The sequence below is a fragment of the Calonectris borealis genome, chromosome 7 (assembly GCF_964195595.1).
Source record: "Calonectris borealis chromosome 7, bCalBor7.hap1.2, whole genome shotgun sequence".
NCBI classification, from domain to species: domain Eukaryota; kingdom Metazoa; phylum Chordata; class Aves; order Procellariiformes; family Procellariidae; genus Calonectris; species Calonectris borealis.
In genome coordinates, this window is record NC_134318.1 from 25,885,713 (window position 1) to 25,913,509 (window position 27,797).

At 36.1% G+C, this 27,797-nt stretch overlaps 1 protein-coding gene across 6 annotated transcripts; it reads left to right on the plus strand.

Annotated features, from left to right (window-relative positions):
* On the plus strand, positions 1-27,599 carry LOC142084269 (protein FRA10AC1). Of its 6 annotated transcripts, none has more exons than XM_075154708.1 (14): positions 1-229; positions 4,691-4,767; positions 6,780-6,872; positions 6,956-7,001; positions 8,957-9,033; positions 9,726-9,809; positions 10,303-10,387; positions 16,199-16,244; positions 20,581-20,694; positions 21,711-21,753; positions 23,244-23,378; positions 24,003-24,043; positions 25,390-25,474; positions 25,936-27,599. In XM_075154708.1, the coding sequence occupies exons 1-14, from the start codon at positions 197-199 to the stop codon at positions 25,976-25,978; spliced, it is 1,002 nt and encodes a 333-aa protein (XP_075010809.1). In that variant the 5' UTR covers positions 1-196; the 3' UTR covers positions 25,979-27,599. The 6 variants fall into 6 exon arrangements, with proteins under 6 accessions (XP_075010809.1, XP_075010810.1, XP_075010807.1 ...); XM_075154709.1 differs by having other exon boundaries at positions 23,244-23,368; positions 24,005-24,043; XM_075154706.1 differs by lacking the exon at positions 1-229 and adding an exon at positions 1,754-3,207.
* Positions 27,600-27,797: the final 198 nt, after the last annotated feature.

The following is a 27,797-nucleotide window of genomic DNA, read 5'->3' on the forward strand; positions in this document are numbered from 1 at the left end:
CCGCCCGCCAGCGGCGGAGCGAGGCAGCCCCCGGCGCGGCCCTGCTCCGCCTCTGCCCCCGGTTTCCGGGAGGGGCCCGCGGGAGCAGCCCGCGGAGCAGCGCAGCGCCCGGCGAGCAGGCTCGGCCGGCGGAGGCGGCCCTCTCCCGCATCCCCAGCCAGCTGCCCCTGCCAGGCGGGCGGGCCGCGCCGCCGCCATGGTGCCCAACCAGCTGCGCCTCTCCGCGGCCGTGAGTGGGGCCCGGGAGGGAGGAAGGGAGGGACGGAGGAAGAGGGCCCGGCAGGGGCGGGCGGCGGGGCAGCGGACAGGCCTTGGCGGAGGCCGCGGCCTCCATCGCGGCGGGGGTGGGGCCGGCGGAGGGGCCAGGCCGTGCCTGTGCGGGGAAAGGGCCGAGCCGCCCTCCCGGTGCGGCGGGCGGACAGCTGGGGGGCCGCGGCCTGCATTCCGCGAACTGTGTTCCGCCGCCGTCCGAGGACCGCCCCGGTGGCGACGGGACGGGTCTGGCGGGCCGCGGAGCAGGCCGGGGCAGGGCTGGGCGGCTTTCGGGGCGTGAGAACGGCTTCGGAAGCCGTGTCGAACCCACACGGGCCGGTTTTTGGTGTGATTTTTTTCCGGGGAGCCCCACAAAGCTCTAATCCTCGCTGTCATGGTCTGCTGTTAACTAACTTTTTACTCCAGCTTCTCCTTTATCGTTTTAGAGCTTTAATAAAGGGGCAGTATTTTATGGGTGTCTTTGCTCTTTGTTAGGGGTGTTCACTGTACAGTATATGCAAATGCTCCTCGTAATTGGTTTTACAAGGAATAGTAGGTTTGAAGCTAATTGTACTTACTCTCAGGTTTTTCCCCCAGGTGGGGGTTGCAAAGCCTCAAAGAGAGCACTAAGGTGGGAAGAGCGTTTTGCAGTGAAGCATGCTGACCGCCGGCATGGCACCCTTTATCCACCCAGGACGGTTCCTCAAGCCCTGTTCTAGATCCCATGCTCTCTTCAGACCCTCGCAGCGCAGTTTGTTTGTACCAAAATGAGCACTTGGGTCTATTTTGGGCCGCACCCGGGCTGTGAGCAGAGATGAGCACAGACCTGTGTGCTGTGCAGATAAAGGGAAGGATGGGAGTGATGCTTGTGAGGGGGGTAGCAAGATTAGGGCTGAGGTCAGGAGCCACGAAGTGGGATTTTGTGTGTAGGATTGTTTTGACTTTTTTTTTTTAAACTGTCTTTTTTTGTTCAGCTGCATGTTGTGATCAGGAGTCAACATGAACTATAATGTGTCCGTTTCACTAGTGTGCGTTTATCCCACTGGAGAGGGTTAAAGGAGGTGCCTTTTCTGGATGCAAATACCTCCTGTAAATGCAGTGCTGGGGAGTCCACAGTGTCCTGTATTGACATCAACAGTTGACATCTCCTCTATCTGCTGTCAGTTGTGTACAGCGTTCGTACATTTACTGTGTTTAACTTGCTGTTTTTTAGCAGCCCTAAGTTAGTGGGCTTGGTTCTGTCTCCAATTGCTTTGCTATTAATTAATCCAAGATGTTGGGATTACTTAAATGTCAGTGATTTCAATGTATCCCAAAGCATATTGGTACTTATTTTAGTTTTGTGGTTTCGGTTTGTTGTGTTGTTTGGGGGAAAAAAGGTTCAAAGTTGGTGCAACAGACAAAACACACTGTACCATTTAAGTTATGTAGCTTTCAGGTTTTGACCAAATGTTTGGTATTTACCTTACTAATTTATTAAAAGCATTCCGAGTTTCTGACAAATTCCATCAAAGCAAAGATTATATTAAAGGGTTTATCAACTAGTGAAAGTTACTTTAAACTTTCTTGACAATTTTGCATGTCCGTGTCTACCTATGCCTCTTTTAAAATCTATTAGCTTGGGTACAAAGCTTTGGTATCTGCCCCTCTTTTACTACAGTTAAATATTAAATACATTTTCCTTATCTTGTTGTTCGGCTTTTTTTGTGGAGAAGGGGAGAAATCAGTCTTGAAATTTCACATCATTAAGCAAGTTTCTGTTTACACTGTCCTTCAAAAACAGAAAGATGCATTTATGGATGAGATTCTTTGATGGAGTTAATTTTTATGTTTTACCTAAAAGTCAAGTCATTTTGGTATCGTGCTAAGGCATCACATCAGTAATTGTTCAGTCCCAATCTCCAAGAGTGCCGTCCAGCACGGCTGGAGCTGCTGATGTCAAACCTAACTTTGGTGCAGTACCTGCCCATCCTGCTGCTGCCTTCGAAGAAGTAGTGACCTGGAAGTGTCAGGACATCAGTCGTGGGTTGTACTCTTTTTTGCTCTGAATTTATTTTTGAGTTACTGTAGTGATTCAAAGAAATGGCTGAAGCTATGAAGAGTTTTCCTGTCAGAAGAGCAGCCTCTCAGGACCTAGTCCTTAGCCATGACTTATATGCACAGTCACAGCTTTCCAAAAGGCAGTCCTCAACTTCTAAGAGCCAGAGTATGACTCTGTTGGAGCAGCTTTTCTTGCAATTTTTTTTTCTTATTTGAGTTATTCCCGGAATCAGTTGGAAGCTGATTACCCAAGTATGTCTACTTCTTTCCTGGGGCCCATCATCCAAGGGCAACCACTTTGGGAAGAATCTCCTTTTATTCAAGCTTTTCTCTTGCCTGTTTTTATAATTCATCTGTCTGATGTTGACTTTCATGCACATCGTGTTGGCTTGGACTTTCTCCCCTTTCAAGTGTGAAGGAAGCTCTCAGTGTTCACCTGGGAAGCATTACTTTTGCCATTTAAAACATTCCTGGATTACCATGGTATTTTTAAAATTTAGAGGCCAAGTATAAATATGTTTGCTGCACACTCAAAATGTATTCAGCCTTTTTTAAAGACCACATAAGCTTAATTAAGAAAAGTAGTGATAGGCTTACTATTAGAACCACCTCTGCCAGGAGACCTGCATCTGAACTGTGGATTATCATGGGACTGCGCTGGGAGGACTTCGCCCCATTGCTGCTCTTTTGCCAGTGCAGGAGGCCTACTTACACGAGACACTGCAGACATCTGCTGCACTTTTTTTTGGTAACTGTTAATTTTTGTGTCTCCTGGGAAATAGAAAACATAAAGGCAAAAAAAAAAGAAAGTTCTGATTTGCTTTTGTTCAAATATGTACGTATACGAGAGCTATGTCTTCTTCAGAAGAGTTCAAGAGTGGAAGGAACATTACACTAATAAAGCAAGGAAAAAAGGTACAGTTTATTATTATTAATAAAAATAATTTTAAAAAAATCTTAAGAATCAATCCTTCACCATCAGTGTGAGAAGATAGTGTTCTATGTACTCTGCACAATACAGACCAGTTGTTGATGTCAGTAAAGGTGCAGTTGACTCTCCAGCATGGCATTTCTAGGAGGCATTTGCATCCAGAGAAGGCACCTCATCAAAATCATCCTGAAGAGATGCGTCTTTTTTGCCGATTTTGTTTTTCTCAGGTTTTTGTCTGAGGAGGAATATGATTGTAGGTAATGTAGGAATCAGCAACGCTGAATCCAATACACTGGTTTTCTAACCCAGTTTCTTTTCTCATCCACAGTCTGAATTACCAAGATACTTAGGAAGTATGCGTCAACCTTTCCCCATGCAGATCTATGATAACCATCCCTCTTGGTTTTAGCTCAGTTGTGTAAATGTTACAGTTGTGTAAATGCTTTTTTGGTGTGGGTGCCAGTTTACACAGTTCCCAGCTCTGGCTGTTCTCTTCCTATGCTACCCCTCCAGCTGGCTGGTGTAGCTGGTTGGGGGGCTCTGGATGAACTGTCAGGAAACTTATCTGGATTAAAATAGTCTTTTTTGGATAGGATCCTTTCTAACTTGGGTGAGTTGTTTGATCTGGTTTATGTGTAGTTTCACAACTGTAACTGAGCAACTGGAAGGAAGGTACCAGAGTAGGAGTGAGGGAGAGGAGATGGGATCTACTTAAGCCATTACTTCTGAAAGAATTGGACATGTAACTGTGCCTTGAAAAATGGAGGTGATAGATCTGGGCATCCATCAGTGCTTGATCATTTGATGGCATTAAGATATGGGATATTTTGGTTTTCTACTATGCATTAATTTGACATTGTAGTCCCAAAGTGTGTGGAAAAAAAGATTTCATTTCATGGTAGGAGTGTTGTGCTGATTAGACGGTACATTTTTTGCAGGCATATGGTTCTTTTGTATTTTAGTTATCATTTCAATCAGCTTTCCAGCTACCAGTGTAAGATCTAATGATGGCCAAGAAACTTTTGTTCTCATCTTTCTTTGTTTATAATGTGGGCACATCAGTTGCTGTCGTCCAGCCCTCTGAAAGGGTAGCTCCTGGGGAAAATACTCACCTTTTTCTTATATAAGGGAGATTGATTGAAAGTAAAGACCAAAGATGTTTATCATACTTTAGGTTATCTGCATCTATGTGAAGATTAAATATGAGGACATCTGCATATAAATTACTTATAAAGTGATCTTTTGACAGACTCACGATGTCTTTCTTTGCCCTGTGTTATTTGGAATATACTCTGCATTGTCTGTTGAATTTGATTTGGTTTAGACATATGTGAGAATTTGCACTCGCTCGCTTGCTCTGTGTCTTTCTCTCTTTTATTTATGCATGATGGACAGTACTGATTTCTAGTTATGCTGTGTCCATATTACATTAGCAGGTATATTGACTGTGTTGTCTATTATTTTCAGGCACGTGGCCATGGAGGTTATGATTCTGATTTTAGTGATGAGGAGAATGGAGAGAAGTCTGTTCAAAAGACTAAAAGGTAATGTAGTACAGAATTAACTACATTTTGTGCAAATGGCCTATTACTGTGTATAGAAGATTATGCTATGGTATGTAAATCTGGTATTGAAATGGTTTTTGAAAACTCAATCTCTTTGATTCCTGCATCTCCTCATGTCAAGCTTGCCAAAGCATGTCATCTCCCAGGGGCAGCTGATTAAGATCCGTTCTGCCATGTCCATCTGGAGTCTCTATGCCCCTCAGTTCTCGGAGCAGAGTGTTTCATTTTTCTGAGCATTAGTCTCAAGTGCTGGGGTTTGGCTGCGCTGTTCACTTCACTGTGATCCATGAGGACACGTGGAACTGCTAAGAGAGCAAGGCAAAAAAGACCAAGTGGCAGCAGGCTTTCTAGATATAAAACACCTGCTTGGAGGAAGTGAAGAACTGATCCTACTTGTTTATTATTTAACTTGTGAAGAGACCTGGGAATTGGTGAATTGTGTTGTACTCAATCCTTGAAATGTAACTACACATCTCTTATTTGAGATCACTTTTGCCAGTTCTTTCAGTGGTTCGCACAATTAGTGACCTTGAATTTTGTAGTCTGATCTCATTATATTATTAAGATTTTTATTTATTTATGTATTTATTTTGCTTTGGCACCATGGTCCTTCGACATTTACTACATGGTACTGAACATTTTGCCTGCATTATGCATATATTTTTCTTACCTTTTCCTGTCTCTCCCTTGTTCTGTTATTGGACTTTAATTAAGAAGGCTTTCTGGAAACTTTCCTAGGACTCTTGCATATTTTCCTTTGTAATAAAATTGAAAGAATGGGTTTTGTAGTGTCTGCCTGCATTCTGGGAAAAAAATGTCATGTTTTAATCATTGGAATAATAGCAGGCATTGTGCTGTTCCATTTATTTTATAAATATAGCTGTTCTCCATTAAAACAGTGACTGGTTTTGTTCAATTTTCATTTTCTTTAAAAGGCCATTACACATTATACCATTCCGCTTTCTAGGTGGAATATTAACTAACCATCAGGAGCCTTTCAAAAATATCATCATTACCCTTTTTCTGGCACACTGCTGATTTGCAGTAGGGCTTTTATGTGCGTTCATTGTATATGTATATATCCTTTTCTTGCTCTATGACGATATTTATTTTCACTTTAAGGAAAATAGTAGTCTTAATTTTTCTCCATATTGCTGTTTTATAGAGTCTCCTTATGGGAATTTTGTGCCTACAGATCCTTTTGAGCAAATGATACCCTTAGCTTCTAGAGTCCTGTATTCCATAGCTTGAAATATAAATTCCCTGGCTTGCTTTCTACAGGTTTCTGACTTCCATTCTTTCTGCCAGCTGATAATTATGGAAAAATCTTTACTTCACCTCTATTGAGGAATGAAACTAATTAAATATACCTTTTACTAGCTAAAGTGCATCACTTTATATTTAACTTTTTATTACTTTGTTGAATTCTGAAAGTATTTTTAGCTGCCCACTGACAAGTATGGTTCACAACACAGTACTTAAGTTTTAAATTAGCGATTCTTGTGGTTACACTAAGAGAGGCAGAGCTGTTTAATGAGGTGTTGAGATATTAGCATGAAAGGGTGGGATAGAGTTACTAGCAGTCACTCTTACTCAGTGAACATACTGTCCTTCCTGTTCCTACTTGGCCGTGTAGCTGAGATTTATAGAGGGCTTAAATGTGGAGTGAAACTGAGGAATCTTCAGGGTTTTTTTCATTGTGGTTCTATAGTGATAATATTTATAAAAATAAATATTACAAATTGTTGTTTTAAGCACTTTTCTTTAAATGCTGACTGTAAGCGAACGCCTTTCCCATTTTGTTCTGCAAATGAAGTAAAGTCTAAGCTGATGTTGGTTCTGTAGTTTGGTTTTATTCATGTAGAAACTAGCAATATATGTTATATACAGTTTTTGTTAGTCAAGTTAGTGCAAAGTTTGGCATACGGAAATTTTATTGCTTATGAAAAGTTCTTGACTAACTTTTCTTCCTTTTTCCCCCCTACCTGTAGTATAAAGGAAGATGGCCTTCTGATAAAGCCATTCCAAAAAGCAAAACAAGGCACTGTGGTTCACAGACAATTCGCAGCTGAAGAATGGGATAGGTATTTTTTATCTATTGCTTTTGTGAGGCATTTTTCCCTTAATGTAAAGATAGCTTTCACTCAAATGGATTTGTTATCAACAGGGAAGAAGCAAGAAAAAGAAGATTTCACTTGATAGCGATGGATGCTGTATCCTTCTATTTCATTTTTCTTCAAGTTTGAAGGTGGGGCACAGGTTATCCATTATGGTGAAATACTGGGATTTTTCAGTTATCACAGCAGTTGACAGTGCAGCACCAGATACTGAGTCATTCTTCAAATTAGCTTCTTTTTCTTGCTGAGATATCTCTGAGAATGCTTCTACTGAGTAGAGGCATTTCGGGATTCTTCCTATATTCTTGTTTGTCCTGTTTGAGACAAAATTATTACACAGTGAATTTTATTTAGACTGGCACAAAGACACTTTGCTCTTTCCCTTGAGTTTATACAGAACATAATTCTATATAAGGCTGCTATTATCTGTGGACAAATACATTTCTACTGGAAATTTAAGAATTAAATTTAGTTAATTGCATTAGTTAATTCAAAAGTCTATTCAAAACAGCCTTATCTCCAGTAATATCTTCTACAGATACTCTAATGTAAGCTTGTTTAATACCATATGCAGTTTTATTTTAGGGATTTTAAAAATTTCTTAATCATATTTCATGCGTAATTTGTAACTATTTTTATAACTACTACCTTATTTAGATTACAACCTTTCTCCTTTTATTTAGTTTTCTCCTGGGGCAGTCATTACATGTTTTTGACTGAGTGTATCTGAAATACTATCAGTTCCTTGTTTGTTTAAAGAGCTGTTCTTCAGCAGTAACAGTTAATAAATAGGAAAGTAAAGACTAATGAAATATGGAAGAACTTACTTAAATCTGGAGACTCCAGTAACCAGAAAGTAACTTCTCCTAACCTGCTTAGAATTTGGCCAGGCACTACATAAACCATCGTATGCCTGTAAAGGGGACATATCTTAATCAGTCCCACTGACATTGTAGACTGTTATTAGCCACAGAAAAGCCTGTATATTCTGGAATGACTACAAAACTCATTGTGTAGAGACTTTTGTGAGTTTCTGCTGATGTTTTTGAGGGGTTCCTATTTAAAACCTTTACTGTTACGCAGTTTTAATGCCTAGTAACTCAAATGGCAGCACAAAATAGTATGTTGTGTTAAATGTGTTTAATCGTGCCAGTTAAACCTTCTGGGCTTGCTTCTCTGTTTCTTCTATTTGTGGTGGAAATTATAAAAAGACACATACTGAGGTTAAATTAACTTTTTGGGGGCCTTTGGAAAATAAAATGTTGTCTCAATGAAATTCTAATGCATGTCAAAATAGTAGGTTGATACAAATTATTCACACTGATGCAATAGTTGCCAGGATATGTACCAGGAGAGAATGTATTTCTTAATTTGCTGCTTCAGAAACATCATACAAGTTAATTGAAAATATTATTAAGTAGCCATATATAATGTTTTTATTTGTGAAGATGCTTATTTTCTGAATAAGTAATTACATATTTTTGCTCAAATTATGGTACAAAATGCGTTTCAAATCATCTCTCTAAGGCCGAAGTCTTCTAAAAAAAGCATTACATATTTTCCTGTAATTTTAATCTCCAAACTAAAGCAGATAACTTTTATTTGTATGTTGATGGTAAAATGTAATAAATTCTTCAACTTTAGTAGCCAGACTATTTTTATAATACAAAAATACAAACCTGTTTTAAACCAAAACTGCAGTACTAAGAAGCTGTTGTCTAAATTACAGTTGAAAAAATGAACCCAGTTTCTATGTATATGCGTACAGAGCATCTTTGATAAAGACAATTTTATAAAAGTCTGGCAACTGAATGAGGTTTTAAAGATGAAATTGCCTTGAATTCCTGTATTTGGAAAGTAGGTTTTATGGGAGCTTATTAAATAAAAATTGCTCATTAATTACTTCCTTTCTGGAAATTACTGAACTGTTTTTGAGAAAAAAAACTTCTTTCTGTTAAGTATATAAAAAGTTTTTATTATTTTTTTAGCTTTAAACTATGGTAAAATAAAAGAAGATAAGTTCTGAAACAATCCTTAATTGCTTTATTCAGTACGAAAGACATAAGAAGTTTGTGAATGACTACATTTTATACTATGGTGGCAAAATAGAGGATTTCCGACGTTCTGGGTAAGAACCATTAGCAATCTTTCTCCTCGTGCTCCCAAAGCACCCCTGTTATGTAAAGCCATTAAATATATATTATAGCTTTGGGGGGAGCAGGGAATGTGGCTACGTATCAAATTGCTAATTCTTTTGGTCACAAATAGTAACTACAGTCATTGTAAATATTCAAAACACAGAATTGCCTAGTTTCGTTTTCCACCATTGTTTTTATATAAGAACTTACCATGAGCTGAATTATTCTTGTTTTGTTGTGTAGAAGGAAAGATGATAGGTGAACATTAATTGACGGTACGTTGAGAAATATCTGGCAGTACCTTCAAAATAACAATCTGAAATACTTTTGAAATGTGCAGAATTGCTATCCATTGTCCAGAATAATGATAACCTTCTTTAGAGCCATCTATAACTGCCTTCTAACATTACTGTCTTCAATAAAAAGTATAAAAAGTATAAAAAGTATTTTCAGACAGGATCAAGTCATCCACGGTTTCAGTGGCCATTTTCCACTGTGGATTTTTCATTTGGGAAAAGGTATGCCAGGGAATAGTTTGATAGTTTTATTCCATAGCAATATATTCCTTTATGTGGTGAGGTGGAGATCACAACTGTGAAATGCTGATGTTTACCAAATTATTAATTGACTAACTTTTCATTTTAATGTTACATTGTACTAAAAAAAAAGTGTCCTTTTATAGAGCAAATGACAAGACGGATCTTGATGTTATCAGAGAAAACCATAGATTCCTGTGGAACGAAGATGATGAAGCAGACATGAATTGGTACTTGGAACTATTATAGAACATGTTATTTTTAGATCACTTGTACTAAATTTGTGGTGTCCCCTACTAATTAAGAATTACTGTGCATACTTAGTGATTGTTCTTTGATCTTTAATGCATTTGAAAATGAAAGACCTTTAGGAGGTCTTTCATACTGTAATACTGCTCAGTGGCAAAATGAATTGATGACAGAAAGAACTAAGAAATACTTATGCATTCTGTGAGATCCAAATGACTCTTCTGAAAACGCTGAAGGAAGCCTAGTTTGAAAAAATATAGTTTAATTTGTGCTGTAGGTATATTTTAGATGTATTTTTCCAGTTTTATGGAAATTACCCCTTAGCTCAATGAGTATATTTCTGTTGCATTTCTAGTTCTGCAACTTGTGTTCATCGGATGAAACAACATGTCTTTGTCTTGCTAATGTCATTACAATGTAAAATGAATTGTATCATGTTCTATATTTAATAAAAAATAATACCTTTTGTTATAGGGAGAAGAGGCTTGCAAAGAAGTATTATGATAAATTGTTCAAAGAATACTGTATAGCAGATCTCAGTAGATACAAAGAGAATAAGGTACGTTTCATTATTGTAAATCATCTTGGTTTTAAAGTATGTCCTTTTTTAAAAATTGCTTTATGGTTGTGGATATGTTGTGACACCAGAATGTTAGTACCCCTTCCCTAGAAAGAGAATTCTGAGAACTTGTCAAGTTATTTAATAAGCAGCAGCAGTTTGAATCCAAGCATTGTCACTGCCCCAAAAATGTGTTTCTGTGGGAATAGGAGCATTTCTGTCAGATGGTGTTTTATGAAGAGGCACATTGTGTGTAAGAAAGGCAGAAAATGCAGAGAGGTTAAGGAGAGAAGACTGGAGAGGTCTGCCTGGAGAGACGCACTAGATGAAGCCTAAAAAAACCCTGGGAATGTTACTGTTAAAAAAAAAGAAAAAAAAAGAAGAGTCTAAAAAGAGAGAGGTTTGTCTTTGAATGCTGGCAGAAACAATTTTGGAAATGTCTGTTCTAAAGCAGCATCTTTTGCGGGTTGTTCTTTTCTGTTTATGGAAACAGGATTTGTATGTTCCTTGTAAGTAAATAGAATTTCTTAAGAGAAACAGCCCAATTCCAGCACCAGTATTTCTTCTTAACCGGAACAGCCTTTGTTGTTCCCAAGTGTTCGACTGACTAACCTCTTAGTCAAAAAGAATATGTGAATTTTCTGTTGTGATTTTGCAAAGAGTGTTGCTGAACTCAGGTGCATCTTAGTGTTGTTAGCCCATAGTAACAACCCAGCCCTGCAAACAGTGTCTTTATAAAGTTCTTTGAGACTATTTATAGTATTGAAAATTACATTCACTGGGAAATATTTGCAAGGACTGGGCTTAAACTCTAATATTAGTCAGAAAAGATGACAGTCTTCTGAAGAAAATTGGAGCAGAAAAATGCAAAAATTAAATGAAAATTAACAAAAAGTAAAATGCTGAAGATTCTTCCCTCCTTTTTTTTGAGTAAATTTGATTTTATTTTCCTATAGCTGTTTCATATCCCTCAATCTCCGCCCCGTCCCCCCAACTGATCTTCCTGTGAGCATGCTTAGAGATTTTGTTTCTTTTGCTACTGTGCCAAGTTTCCATATGTTTGCTGTCTTTTGTGGGAAACTGTTCTGCCCCAGTTTCCGTGTTTTTTTTTCTTTTGTGTGTGTTGCGTGAACAGTGTTTCCCTGTCAGACTTCAAATGTGGCTGTCCTAACTTTGAGGTCACTCTGAATTCCTATTTGTGCTCGTATCTCATTACCTGTATTTTTGGAATTGCCATGCCAGCATCACTCTGCTGTATCATGTATATTAGGTTATGCTTTCTGTTCTCAAATACGTTTTGACCATGTGAGAGTCCTTTCTTAGAAATTCTTAGAAAAATAGAAAAAATTAGATTTTTCTCAATTATTCATTTATCCATGCCCATGTTTGGTACAGAAGGATGTCAAAGCAGGTTTTTTTCTTGGAAGTCAGAAATAGGCTGCTGATCCCATTCACACCAATGGAATGCAGTCTGTGCTTTCAGATTTTTCCTGCCTTGATTCTTTTTCTGCATTTCCAGAAACGGGAAGTTGGATATCTTTAGCCCCTCGTGCCTTCTGTTTTGCAGTGCTGGTGCTGTGAGAGGTACAGGATGGGTAACAAGCTTCTCAGTTGGCCAACCTTTCATATGATTGTTGTTGATGCTTTATATGATGATGCTTCATCTTGATATAAGAAGGAATTTTTTTACAGTGAGAACGTTCATTCGCTGGAACAACCTCCCTGGTGACATGGTAGAGTCCCCATCACTGGAGGTTTTCAAGATGCGATTGCGCAGGGTGCTAGATAATCTCAGCTAGGCTCCCTTTCCCATGAAAGGTTGGACCAGATGATCTTCTGAGGTCCCTTCCAACCTGGACTGTTCTGTGATTCTATGGTTCTATATCCTTCTAGATGGTGTCAAAGTAAAGTTGGAGATAGTTTTCTGTGATGTTTTTAATGTATATATATTGCATGGATTGAGACTTGCACATACGTACTCATCCGTCTTTTCACAACTGTAATTGTTTTGTGACTAGCCAAAATCTCCTAGCCAGCTCATTTTTCTAAAGACCTCTGCATAGATGTTGTAGCTCAGATCTCATTTAGAACTTTTCTTCTGAGAAAAAACACTGTTTTCCTAAGTACTAGCTAATGATAAGGATGAGTTTCATGGGAGGGGCTCTCTTGAGGTCTGAAAAATAAGCAGAGCACCTTGTCAAAGACCAAAGCTCAAAAGAAAACAGTAAGAAGCCCCAAGACATACGAACGACTGAGGCCACAGCCGCACTCCAGTTGCTGGTTCAGACTGTTTCACTCACATACGTGCATGCATACATACATACACACACAGAGATGGCTGGGACCCCCCTGTGCTCTCATCCTTAGAGATACACAGGTGCTCTCACACCCAGAGCTAGCCAGTGGAGACCTTCCTTGCTCCCAGGCAACTTCACCTAGCTGATGGCTAGTCTGGCTTGGTCCTCACTGGTGCTCACACTCTCACTTACACATCTGCACTCACTTTGGTTGGTGGCACTGCAGGCAAATGGGACCCTGCGACCCACGATCCCACTTTTCTTTGTGTAGTTAGGACATATAATCTTTTCCTTCTCTTTTAATGAGAAATGCCAAGGTGACCCTCTGTTGTGAGGCTACTTACTGGAAGAGGGTGCTCTGACAGCTCTTGCTTGTTTTGGGTCTGTTACTCCTTACAGTTTCCCTAGATCAGAATTTTTTAGGTCAAGGTTGTCTGAAACTTCAGTGCATCTTGTCTGCAAGCTTTGAGGCTGATAAATGACTGACTGTATTGTCAGATAGTTTAGTTCTATTGTCAGTTTTGCAATGCAGTAAGGGAGAGTGCTCTGCATGTAATTTTACTTTGATACGCATTGGACTAGAAATGTTCTCTTCTCTTTGTTGTCTTATTTTCCTAGAAAGGTTCTTACTTGCTGTCTCTGTGCTTTGTTTTGTAGCTTAACAGATTGGAAATGTCTCCTATTTCCTAAGAAATGAAATCTGTCTGACACCTGGTCATTAAACAGAATACATTTTATTCTTTTGTTTTTATTTCCAGATCATTTTCAGATTTCTAGGCCAACTTGTCTTCCACTTGGTAATATTAACATGTTCACTTTTGTCCATGTTTTTCAGCATGGAGACTTTCCTGGGAAAATAAAAATATTTAAAATATCCATGGTATTTTTCCACAATGTTGTCTAAATTCATACATTTCTTGTTTTCTGAAAGAGGTGACTGTGAACATGTTAGTTGTTGCTGCAGCCAATGCATATTACACAAGCAGTCCCTATTTAATTTGGGAATTTTATTATTTATGATATTAAATGGTCTTTGACATTTTTAAAACTATCATTTCTAACTAAGTTAGCCATTTGATACTCTTGTGAAACATCTGTTTTGGAGTTGTTCTATTTGGGCTTGGTCTACCTTGTAGAAATAGCTCATTTAGGATCTTGTTGAACTCATTTAACAAAGAAGATGAGGCAGAATAAATGCTGTCTGCTGACGATGCTTTTGCATTCCTTAATGTTGCAGGCTGACTACTCAAGAACCTATCCTAATTTTTAATTTTCCTATATAATTTAATCTGTTCCTGATATTTTAGCTTAGTTAGAGGAATTCAATTATATTTACTTTTTATTTTATTGTTTCTTTTTGGCCTTGGTCACTATCTGTCATTTTCCACTAGTTGGTGGAAGAACGATTTGCAAAAACGTATGCAGATGAGGACAGCTTTTGTCCTAGGTGTGCTACAGGTGGTTCTGGCTCCTTCCTTTCTTTTATTTTCCTTATTTTTCTTGATATCATTACAGTAATACTCTGTAAGGATATAATCTGATCTATATCATACTGAGTCAAATTTGGACCATGAAAGAAAATTTGTATAAAAGTCTACTTCAGTAGGAAAAGTGAGCATGGATAACTTGGTGATTGGTGAAGTAGCAGATGGACTATGAAAAAGCAAACATGCAGATAAGGTCGAATTGTTTTTCACTCTTTATTGCCAGCAGCACACACGTGCAAAATTGGTGCCAAAATACTCTTGACGTTTAATCGTAAACTTGCAGTATTTTTCAATTGCATCACAAGCTTTTCAGAATTAGAATACCCTGTAAAGCAGCAAATATCCTTTAAAAGAGCAAAACCAGTTACCATCACTCTTTGGATCAACTAGTTTCCATCATGAATTCTACATTTACAGATGTATTTTACATTCTGTTTTACTGAACTGTTCAGCACAGTTCTTGGTTTTTGCAATTGATTAATTTTTGTTTGACTGAAGCGTGAGTGGTATAATGGTACTTTAGACCACACCGCAGATTTGTAGAGTAGGCCAAGCACAACCTGATCCAGCCTTAGCAAGCTGTCATCATACACAGTATGATAGCAGAACCTGATCTTCTCCTGTGATTTTTTTACTAGTGAAACCAGTAGGTGTGAAAACATTGTTTATGTTATAATACCAATTTGAAAATTAGTGGACTGATGTAAAGAGGCAAATATTTTGTTGGTGTACAAATTTTTAGTTTTCCTAGACATTTTCTATGTAATATATTGACTTGGGGAAAATCAGTGCTGACAAAACATTTGGCTACTGATGTTTTTCTGCTCAGTTTTTGCAGCTTTGTTATTAAGGTGCAAAGCATTTTTATGAGAGTATGGCACATTCTTAAAAGCCAAACCTTTTGTTTCCCTGTTTTTTCTGATGTTCTTTGAACCACATACCACTTCATGCATGAGAACTTCGTGCTGTTGCCCTTCAGATAAAGAATTATTACAGTTTATTAAAAAAATCAACATTAAAGACTACACACAGCAATAGATACTTGTACCTCTGTACAGTGTTTAAAATTAGATTAAAAACATGAAAAATCAAGTATATTACAGAATTTATGCCTGCATCTACAAAATGCACATTTGTGTGGGTTCAGTCTATGAGTGCGCCAAGAGAAGGTTCATATTCCAAAGGATGCTTTGGAACTCAGGTGCCAACAATGGGCTTTGCAGCCATTTTTGTACCTCTTTGATTTTGTAAGCCTTCTTCCCCCTCTCCCCTCCCCATCTTTTAACATGAAGTTCAGAGTCTTCTGTGCTACAGAGCAGCAATTTTATCTTGTCATCCTGTGTTCATGAATTTTAAATCAAAATAACAGACAGCCCTTTTTGGAGAAGTTTGCCTCTGAGTTTTATCCTCTCTTTCTACTTGCTAGTGAAAATAAAATTGTTTTTCCCAGGCTGTTCTCACTCCCTTCCATCTTCAATCTTTTCACTAGGCTACTTGCCATTTTGAGAGGATGAAGCAGATTCTACTGGAAAACAGAAACAGAGGATGGGTTATCTACATGTGAAGTTTCTAGGCAATGTAAAGAGAAATACAACTTAGTTGTTGGGTTGGGTTTTTTTGTCTTAGTCTTTAGGGTGTAAGAGGTGATCCACTGATATGTGCTAATAATGACTTTTCAGTATTCCAGTGGTCATCTCACTTTTTAGTGTGGACAAAATTGCAATGAAGTATCTGGTAAAGTCAGTCTATCCTAATTTCCTATTTGTTCTTCTGCCTCCTATGAGGCCTTTTAGAAAGTTGCTGTTCAGTGCTGAACAGCATCTACTGGAATTTGAATTACATGCTTAAATTGGAATCCTTCTGGCGAGCAGAGGCAGAGAGGTATTTTTAATTAACAGAAAAAGAAATTAAATTTTACTAACCAGGATTGAATGGATGAACCATGTGCAGGACATCAGTCAACTGAAAGTATTCTTTATGTTACTGAATACCTTGACTATTCACAACTTAATTTTGGTTCTTAACAGTTTGGATTTAGATGGCGACATGAGAAAGAAGTAATTTCAGGAAAAGGTAATGCTGTCTTTCATTTTATATTACGTTTCTCCTTAATGCTTTTCTTGCTGCTTTTTGACATAATTTTGTTAGACAGTATTTGACAATACCGGTAAGTTTATCAGATAATAATGGACCTAACTTCTAACTTTGCTGTTTTATGCCACATAGCTCTAGAGTGCATGCTGATCTGCATATATTAAAATTAAGACAACATATGGCTTATTTTCACAAGGTCAGATTTGTAACGAACACCAACATAATGCATTTGATAATGTAGAATTTCATGGATCTGTTTTTTAGCTGCTTTTCTCCAGTAGTTCTATGTTACCTCATTAGTCTTTGATACCTTTAATTGAAGTCTCTCAATACTTTTCCTCAGGAAATAATTTTCTTAATAGTTTCTCCAGTGCTGTTTTGCAAAATGTTAACTTTTTAATTAAAGTTCCATGTGTGATGTCTGTTTTACACTAAAATGGTTTTGAAAGCTTCAGTGGCAATCAGTGGGAATGGTTGTCATGTTTCCCAGTCCTGTTTCTAAATCAGTAGCTTATTCTGGCTGCTTCTGTGTGTGAGTTCTTACTGATGTGTTGTTGGGACTTTACACAGTGGTCCCCATTCCATGGCTGAGGTGCATGGACTTTTTCCGGTAGCTGAACAAGCAAGAAAATGATGTGAATGTGGGTAGATCTTCATACACATGTACTGTTTTCAGAAGTCATGCATGCATATGCAAGAAAATTGCATGGAGTGATACTGTTGATCAGAACAGTTCTGCAAACAGCTCTACTTATTATAATATAAGAAGTTAGAAATACGCTTGTTTTTTTAAAAAAAATTGTATTTCACAGCAGTAAGTGTGAACGTTAATTGTGGGGTTTTTTAAGCTATAAAGATTAAAGCTCCTAAAGATAGTTGTAGTCATATGTTGAATTCAGCACTACAGGTTATATTAACAGATAGTTACACTTGAAATAGCTACATGCTTTATTGAGTGCTTTAAAAAGATAATTAAAATTAAATGAGAAATGAGTAATTTATGAACAATTATGTCTTCATGGGGAAAAAGAATTTAAGGCTGCATTGTACTTTTAATATCTGGTACTCCATATTTAAAAATGTGGAGAGAAAGTGCAGAATTACATGTTTTTAATGAAATCCTAATGAAAAGCATACAATTGGAATTGAGAAATAGTATCTTTCACCACTAAGGGGCGCAAGAATTCAGCCTTGTGTATTAGACGCTCTTTTCAAATGCAGTTTCAAATGATCATTTAAAAAAAGAAATGAATCTTTAATGCCGTTCTTTTGCTATTTTTAAGTATAAATCAGTAATATACGGTGCTTTAATTAAATGTAACAAAGCATTAATACCTACCTGTCTGATAGTTCACACTAAAAAGGAGAGCATGTGCTTATTTTAGCTGTGACAATAATAGTGGTGATGAGAACCACTGCTGGTGGACTGTACTATGGTTTGGGGTATGTTAAGAAGGGAACATAGGAATGGGTTACTCACATTTGGTTGCTTTCTTTTCAATGTCTGTCTTTGTAAGGTCATGGAGAAGAAGAAGGGTTAAGATGAGTGAAAGGAGAGGTATCACTTGTATTACTAATTGTAAATGCCAGATTATTTCTTTCTCTTCTTTTCTTTCCCACTCCAATCTTTTGCTGTAGGTGTTTTGAAAGGAGGTCATATTGGAGATTGCTGTTGTATCTCTTTAAATTTAAAATGTAGCCTTAACGGTGGTTAATGGTGTCATAACGTTGCCAGTTTCAATAAATGGTTCCACAAAATGGGCATTTTCTTAATTAAAATCTCAAGTTAAGGTAGAAACCCTAGTATAAATTTTATAAATCAGTGAATAGTAGGCACATGAGTTAGTTGGTCTGAAAATAAATCCTTAAAATGAAAAGCTTTTAAGCTATTTAAAAAATATATTTGACATGCCTTCCCAAGTACTTTGTCTCTACTTTAAAAGCATGAATAGTAAGGTATGGCATAAAATTTTAAAATAAAAGGTATTTTAGACAAAAGGCGATAGTGGTAAAAGTTTTCTGTAGGAAAAGAGGTAACAAGTTCATTGGGTAGAGGTGAAATAGGACTTTTTCAGCAATATGCAGAAAGAGCAAAGCTGAACATCTGGGTATATTTGCTGTTTTCTACTTATTTGTATTTGTAGATTAAGTAGTAAAATACTCAAACCAGACATGTTATTTGGCAAAATAGGGTATAATACCTGCAAATTGATCTACTCTCAAACTACTATCAAAGTAGTGTCTTTCTTAGCCTATTTTATATATGTATAAATACACATATAATATACTTTACCTTATTTAAACAAATGTTCTTCCAAGCCTGTTTCCGTTTATTTTTTCCTCAGTAATTTCCTCCATGGAAAATAGGCAGGGTATCAATAACTGGACAGTGCATCGTGTATCCATGTACCAATCTGGTACATCTGAGTTCTGATCAAAATGCATTAAAATCAGACTTTTGGCTCTCTAAATTTCCTTAGTATATTTAATTTTCAGTACTTAATTTAGTTTGTAGTACTTATATTTTCCACCTATTCTGCTCTTCGGCAAGAAGCAGAAGGTGTTAATAGTTTTTGAAAGCACACATTTAACAACCAGATTATAGGAGTTACAATTCTGAACATGAGGGCAATAACTTCCCTGCTGCTCATAGCAAGGTGACAAGACTGCAGATGGAGATGGAATTTTGGACATACATTTTTCTTGCTGATTAAATTAGGTAACTTCCACTTGGCTGATTTCTGTGTCTTCCTTTCTTGGACATCTAACTGTGGCAAAAGTCATGTTTCAAGTACTGAATAATCTGATCCGCAGTTCCGTTTGGTTTTGGTTCTCCATATACACGATGGGGATTATAATGATCTCTTACTTTGCAAAAATATGTTTTTTAATGCTTTTATGACATTCGGATATACTAGAGTGATAAATACTACTGAAAAAGCCTTCAGAAAGAGTGGAATTCTGTATTCAAGTCAAGGTTTGAATATGTGTTGTAGGGATTGCAGTGTGAAAGGAGGGTAAGAGAAGCCTGGCTGTTTATACACGTGTATGCATGGAGCAGGGATCTACTAAAAAAACCACCACCATTATTTCAAATATTTAGATGATTATAAATGCAAGTAAATGTGTAAGGGCACAGAATTATGGTGGTTTACACAGTCAAGTTCTGGTTTACCTGAGAATTCATTGCTTGCCTTAGCAATCTGAAGATACTGTTCCAACTCTAGTCTTGTGAACATACCCAGTTTCACATTCAAAATGTAGAATATCCAAAATGGATTTTACATACTGTAAAGAGCAGCTAATCATAAATAAACCTGATGTATCTCTCTTTTCTCTCTGCCTGTTTTCCTGGGTTTGTTTTGGGATTTTTTTCAGAAGATGTGAAGTAAGCAGAGTCTGGTTAAGTTCCAAAAAGCTTTATATAGTATAAATTTTTCCTTGTAGATTTTTGCTTCTTTGTAACGGATATAAATTATTTCTGATGACACAGGGTACTGATAGCCATACCTTACATAGGGTTAAACATATTTAATGTATATTAATTTGAAACTTTTTGTTTTAAATGGGAGTCCTGGGGTTTTTTTTTTTGGTTCAAGTGTTAGCATTGCAAGTGGTTTTACATTGCAGAACTGAAGTATCTGAGGACACTGCCAATCCATTAGTTAGCAGCTTAAGCAGAATGTTCTGAGGTTAATCGTTCACCAACAGTCCTGGTTGTGAGCCTATTAATACACATCCTTACTGCCAGCTCTGCATACAAATCAGTCTTCTGCAAAGGGAATATATGTATCTTTAATACTGCAATATTGGGAACCCAGTGGTGTAAATAACATTGATTATGTGCAAATTGTTTTAAAATTAGTGTTGTATTTAACATCATAAACCCAAGGAAGCTTTTAAAGCTGCCGTATAGTTTCTCACAGAATTGGATTTCCTTTTCTTAAAAGAAAAGTAAAGTGTTTATGGAAGGTCATCAGAATACAAATTGTATGTCCAGTATATCAGGTAACTCTTCAGAGTTCAGTATTAAGCTTATTATTTCATAACATATGCCTTTATCTATACATTGTAAAACACAGTTCAGGTTATGTTCTTTCTTTGCAAATATGCAATATTAGACAAGTATGATTGATTGCTTTGTCATTATCTGTTATTGTTTCCTTAATGTAGATGTTACTTTTAGATTTGGGCTTTTTTATTTCAAAGAAATGGAAAACAAAAAGCAAAAACTGAGCAAAACTGGACATAACAACCCCAAACCTATGCTTGTTAATCACTGAACCATGGTTTGCTGTTTTTGACCTCTTTAAAGGTCAGTTTTCCTGTGGAAATAAACACTGTGATGAGAAAGAAGGCCTGAAGAGCTGGGAGGTGAATTTTGGTTACGTTGAACATGGTGAAAAGAGGAATGCACTTGTGAAATTGAGTAAGTCAGCCCTTCAAGGATATGTTCATTTAAAAGAAGACAGGTATCTTGTGCTTTAAAAGCTATCGAGTGAGACCCAATGATAATGATATTAGTTCATGCAAAATGGAAAATGCTGAATAGGAGATAATTTTGTTAATTAATTACAGGTAGTATGATGGTCTTGATTTAGAGAGATTGGCTATCATTATATATGACAAAGTTGTTACAGGTTGAGCACTTCATGCTGTATAATTGGTGGTGTCATAAAATTAGAATAACTGATTATAAGCTGTTTTTTATGCAAGGATGTCTGGTTTTAACGGACAATACTGCATTGCGAGGAGGGTTTCATCATTGTCATTCCTTAATCAATTACGTGGCTTAGGAGTCCTTAGGGCTTTGGACCAGACAACTTCTTGCACACCTTCAGCTCTACTAATTTTATTTTTAATACTTATGTTTTCTTCCAAAAATTCGAACTTGAATTAAATCACTTCCTTTTCCAATCTTGTCTCTTGAGTGGGATTTTCTTATTCAATATAGTGTACATTTTGATATGTTCATCAGATAATTAAACTTACCACAGTTTACACAGTTACTTTGTGTAAACAAGCTAATGGTGTATTCTTTCTTTTGTGCACAAGATGCTCCATGTGGCAGCACTTGGTCTCTGGCAAAGCTCTAAGAGACTCACGGGTCTTCAGTATAATTGTAGAACAATTTGATCTGTCCACAAAGATCCATAAAATGGGATATCTGTATGTGATAAGCACTGATACTTTTTTATGAAGAGTTGCCAGTGCTAAACCTGTGATCTTTCTCCAGGTTTAGTAAAATCTGGGTTTGTACTGAAGACTTTTGTCATGGTATTTTTCTCAACCCTGGCTGCAATTACACTGTAACTTTTGTTTTGAAGGAAAAGCTACTGAAGTTGGAAGATAGTGTTCTATCTAGTTTTATATATGTATTAATAAGTTTTGTTAATTATGCTTATCAAATACATGGGTGTAATGTTCTTATTGTCTCTTTTTCAGGACTATGTCCAGAATGTTCCTACAAACTAAACTTTCATCACCGGTAATGAAATATTTTGAAAATATGGGGGCTGAATTATTGATAGATTACAGTTATGATGAACAACAAATAGGGGGAAAACTTCAGCTAGATAATTAGGAACTTCCTTTATGGTGAAATAGATTCTGTTCTGGAGTTCTTATAAAGTCCTTGGCTTGACACTGTTGATGTCAAGTTAGATATTGTTGTGCTAATGAAAGTACAAAACCCCTCAATCTGGAAGAATCCCATCCTCACCCCCACGAAAGTTTCCTTTGAGTAATTTTAGGCCAGTGATTATTTTTCTTTTCTGAAAGTTTATGCAAAACACTGTCTTTTTTATTTTCCCTCTTGCTGTGTTTAAGAGCTGGAATGCTTTTCCTTTTCTTAAAAATAGTGGGTTTATGTGTGAGTCAAGTGACTGTTGAAATTTTGAATTTGAGTATTTGTTCTTCTTTAAGAATAACTTAATAATAGGAGAGAAAAATAGTGAAGTTTGAGCCTATAAAATGTGTGCATTTTTGATTTTTTTTTTATTATTATCTATGATCATACTGAATTCCACAACTACTGATGCTCAGTTTTTATGATTTTCTGAATCTCAGTGTGGCATTAACTTACTTGCACAGCTCAGTAATTAAGCCATACAATTATCTGAAAAGCATATGAAAGGGAAACCTTTGAGCTAGGAAATGATGATTTCTTTTTTAAAGTAAGACAAATCAAAGGTGCATCTAGATGGATATATGCAAGATAGTTAATCCATTTAAAATGTTAATTCATATTCAGTTTCGTTAAAGCACTGTGTAGGCACATATTGAGAAGGACAATTAACTAACTGAGATTAATTTGGTTTGTCTTGCATCTTTTTGGAACTAAAATTGTAAAGTCACTTGAATTCAGAATAAGCATGGTCAAACATTTTCTCTTTGTCAACTGCAGTGTAATACTTACTTTGGAACAATTTTAGTGACTTCCTTGTGCAAAGAAGCAAGACAAAGTTAGCCTATGTTCATACAACAAACCTATATAAGTAATGCTGAAAATAAAATATGTGGGTTGTTTATCTGCAACAGGTTCTTAATCTTGAGATTCTTCTACCTCAGGTTTTGTCGCTATCAAATATAAAAATATATTTTAAAACCTGTATTAACTGTGTTTTTCTCGTTACATATATACAAAATTGTTTGCTAAAAGAAAAAATAAGATTTCAATATACATAAGAATTTGGCATGTTATAAAATTATTCCTGTATTTAATCTTTGATTGCCAATTCACTGGTTTTGTTGCCTGCATCATTGTCATTTTAGCAGCTTTAGCATTTCCTGTCCTTTGTCTTTAGATATAGAGCTCTAGTGTTTCTATAGCACTTTTCATTTTAACTAAATCATTTTTTTTTCAGTTTAACTAGTGATAGGTTTCAGAAAAAATGACAACTGAATTAAATACTTAAGATTTACTGTTGCTTGAGGAGTACATAGAATAGAGAAGGTATACGTTCATTTTTTTTAAAGGAGGAAAGAAGTCAAAGCACGCAAGAAAAGAGACACAGCTGTACCGAACTCTAAAGAGCCAAAAATTAAGAAGACAAAATTATCTTGTTCAGCAAAAAAGAAGTCCAAAAAAAAGACCCATAAAGGTAAATTTAAATTTTAGACCTTCAATTTTTAAAATATTCAAATCTGTTAGTTGAATCTTAGTTTTGCTATAGGTAATATGTATAGATATATAACTTTGTATAAATATAGATATGTAACTTTCTTGACTGTGTAACACAGATAGTCTAAAAGATAAATTTCTCAGGTAAAATTTCCTAATTTTAGGAAAAGATAAAGTGGCTTGACAAAAGAGATAAATTTGGAGGGATAAAAAGGTAAATTTCTTATGTTTTACGGAGAGGGAGAGCCTTTTGAACAATACGCATTGCAAGGAAAATTTGTCCAAGAATCGGACATTGCATACCAGAAGGGGTTGTGACGTATTTAATTCCTTGAGGCTTTGGGGTTGAAAGCCTTTTAGAAGTATTAGATAACCTTTTTACACCACAGATCTTGGGATAACGTATTTGAGCTCAAACTGATGACCTTTGAACTCATGCAAAAAAAATATTTTTACTTCAGTGTTTGCTTGCTTTCTTTGAACGTATGGTGTGTGCGTGCATGTGCACGTGTTTACGTGTAATATATTGTGATAGAAATATCCTTGTAAACGATTTAAGATAACGGATAAAGCCGTTAGATAAGCTTACTATTTTTTAAATGGTGTTTCTTTCCAGATCAGGTTTCTTCAGAAGATTCAGATAATTCTGATAAAGGTAAAGTATTTTAATATCTTCTGCATTTTATGTTTTTATAATAAGCTGTATTATTTCATGGTCATTTGTCATTGGTCTTACTTTTATTAGCTGGCAGTTTTAATATTTTATAGGATGATAAGAATGCCGTGTGAAAACAAGCAGAGATATGAAGGGTCAAAATAATTACAAATTCTTGGAGAAAAACCATAAGGAATTTTAAGAAGGAGATCTTTAAGTAAGGAGTAAGAATGTGGGCAGATAACAGAATGGAAATAATCAGAAAAATGAGAGGTCACGTAGTTCCAGAAAAGAGTAGAGAGTGCGAAAATAGGTACATTGTTAGTAATTTCATGGGTCCAGGTATGCAAATTATGCTGTGTAAAAAAAAAAAAGTACTTTTCCGATATAGTAACTACTACATTTCCTTTCAGGGAATGATACTAATATGTGCTCTACTCAAAAAAGTAATAGATTTTAAATAAATCCTAGGCTTTAGTTAAAGTCTTTTCCATCTACCACCTGCAGTACCTCAGAGACCTGCTTGCGGGTGGATGCACTCAGAGTCTCGGTGGCTCTTCAGGCACTGGTTGTCTCTGCATCTCAGTAACTCCAGTCCCCAGTTTCTTTTTTGATGAAACAAGCCCCATCTCCTGGTCATGCCAATTCTTGCTGCAGACTGTCTAGAAGGGATTGAGTGTTTCTACTGATTGCTCTGCTGTGCTATATGTTTTTAGGAATGTCCTCAGCACCAGTGTTTTCCCAGCTAGATACGGGAAGATCTGAAGTGGTTTACTTATGACTCAGACCATGCCCTAAGTCTCTGTTTTGTCAGGAAGGCTCTATTGGAAGATTGGGTTTTTTTAGGTTGGGGCATATTTCTGATAACGAGATTTTTTTTTGGTTTTCACTCCTTCTGTATACTTATATGAAACAGTTATGCAGTAATCCATGTTTTCTGACAATTTCACTGTTAAGTTACAATTGATAAAATTTGTCATTCAAGTAGAAGTAAAGTAATTGATTCATTTAATATCATGAGTTGAAATTGTATTGTAATTCTGGGTTTGTGATTATATAAACCCTTAATTTTAGGAACAAAGTGCTATGCTGCTGTTGTCTCAAGATCGGTGTTTTGACATGATTGTTGTTATGTTTGGCCAAAATATTAGCTCATGATATCTAAGAGTCTTTTTTTTGCTGTATTGAATAATATTGGAAAATGTTTACTTTATGCAAAGTAAAGTGTTCTTTTTATTCGCATGGTTACAATTAAATGTTGCTCCTAGCATTATACCATCTAAATTAAAAAAAAAAGATAAATTCTTTTAAAATTTATTTCATAAGCATGTTAAATTTTTTAATAGATTCAGATAACAGCGATGCACAAGATGGTCCTTCAGATGCTGACTTTTGGAAAGGTCCTCTACAAGAAGCAGATGAAAAATCACGGTTAGTTTGATCTAGTGAACTTGTAGCTAGTAAAACATACTGTGTCCATTCAGAACTGAAAAAGCAGAGATTTTTTCACGAGTGTTTTAATGAATATTCTGACATTTGAAATTATGTCAGATCTCCCTCCATGTGGTGAACCTAAGTATGTTTTTTTAAAGAGGAGACATACACAACACTGGAGGGGAAACCTTTGTCAAGCCACTACGATGTCGCTGCTGTCTTACCCCCTAGCATACTGTTAAATATCTTATAAGTAAATCCTAACAGTCAACTCACTGCTGTTGCACAGAAGGGGAAATGTGAAGGGTATTGGAATGTGTTGAATAAGTCAAAATGGTCTATAACAGCTACAAATTCTAATTAGAAGTCTGCTGAATCTTTTTCATACGAAGAGTATCTCCTAGGTACAGATCCAAAGCAGAACTGTCTTGGACTTTTTTTTTTTTTTTTTTTTACAGGGAGGAGGAGTTTGATGAGTATTTTCAAGACTTGTTTCTCTGAAACTTGAAATTTATGTGGCATGATTTTCTTCGTGAATTGTCAAGATGAAAGTCTGGAAATCCAGTTGTAATTAGGGACCAGAGACCTCTTTCTGCCAGCGTACCTTTTCTACAGGCACTCATATGGACCATCTCAGTAGATTATCTTTGTACAAGACTTCAGGTCTAAAAACTTCCTTTTGATTGTGGTAGGCTGTATACTCATGAAATAAGAGAATTTTTTCAGTTCAGTGCAAAAGATGTATGGCATCCAAACTTAAAAGTAGGAAGGATGTAAGCAAACAAGAATATAGTTTATTGATATTACATTAAGGAAGTTGGCTGCTTTTTATTTTATCCCAAACTTCAGTTATTGTTAGATTTTTGTAAAGGGGCATTTTGGAAGATTCTGTTATTAGTTTAAAGCCATACACTTTAATATAGTCACATTTCTAATTTATTAAACGAGTTAATAGCCTTAAATTTATTGGTCATGTAGAGTTTAATATTCAGGTATTAGTCTCTGTAAGTATTTTCAAATGCTATTGGAGAAGTTCAGTTTTTATCAAATACGTCTTTTGCTTGAATTAAGTAAGCCATATCTGAAATGTCTCCCCTACTCCTTAGAAAAGTTTAGTTCATTGTGACTTTGTTTTAAATTTTAGTTATAATATGATATGACTGCTAATTCCACTTACAAAAATCTGGTTGGTTGGTGAAGTTTTTGATGTAAAAAATAAAGTGTGTGGCTTTCTATTAGAGATGTAATGTGACTTGTATGTTACCTATGGTTTCTGATCTCCTTAACATTGATTGAATGTTAATCCTTCTTTAAAGTGTAATCCTAAATATACAAGTAAAGAATATATATTGCTTGAGAACTTACGGGATTCATCTTCCTCTTCAAATTGCAACACAACTTTAAACATTCTTTATTTTATGTTTCCAAAGAAACAGTCTGCACATTAATAGTTACAGTGGCTATTTTGTTTGTCATATGAAAATTACTTTGAATATAAAGGACAAACTTTTTTTTAATTAAATGTTCATGTTAATCTGAGGAAAGTTAATGTATAAAATATATTTTTTATAATAATTCCCCTTGTAGATATATTTATAGGAAGTATTTATAGTAAGTATTTGATGTGGAAAATGTAACAGCAGAGCTGGTTGCAGTGTATTTATGAACATTTTATATGCAGTTATATGAATAAGTTGAGAACTCTATTTACAAGTACTACTTAACATAATTACATTTTAAACAGTTTGTACTTCCATAATAGATGGCAGTACAAGGACATATTTAGGGTGTCCTTGAGTAAGAAATAAACGTAGCCTTGCCTGAAGGCTTCTTTAGGTAAGAAGGTGGATTTAAAGGTTAATTCTCTGTCATCTTGCAAGCTTGGTTGAGAGTCAAATCCAATCTGCAGCAATCTGCTTACATGTATGTAACTTGCCCAAAGGGGCTTTTGTCAAATGTGTTGCTATATTTGTTGCTTCAAGTATTGTATATTATGTGTTCTGGATAACTAACTGCTCTTTGGGTCTTCAAAATACAGTTATGAAATGGTACAGTATACATATTAAATACATAATTTAATACATTTTGAATAAAATTACATTATTAAACAACCTTGAAATAGCTTTCTTTAGTATCTGCATTTAATACAGAAAATAATACATGATACCCAGTTTTATGTCATAACTAAGTTTGCATAAAGTATTTGGCCCATTTATAAATAAGGATGTAATAAGTGGGATTTTTTTTGTGGATTCCTTTAATGTTGGGTGATAGTTGTACACAGTATCTATGTTCATAGAGTGTTCTTAGAAAGGTATAT

Bases quoted from the DNA above. Each gene is read 5' to 3' on its own strand.
- LOC142084269 (XM_075154704.1), top strand. From the start codon at position 2,828: ATGTATTCAGCCTTTTTTAAAGACCACATAAGCTTAATTAAGAAAAGT. The intron at 10,388-16,198 runs GTACGTTTCATT...GGTTCTTAACAG, and splicing joins GTAGATACAAAGAGAATAAG to TTTGGATTTAGATGGCGACA. The intron at 24,044-25,389 runs GTAAAGTATTTT...ATTTTTTAATAG, and splicing joins TTCAGATAATTCTGATAAAG to ATTCAGATAACAGCGATGCA.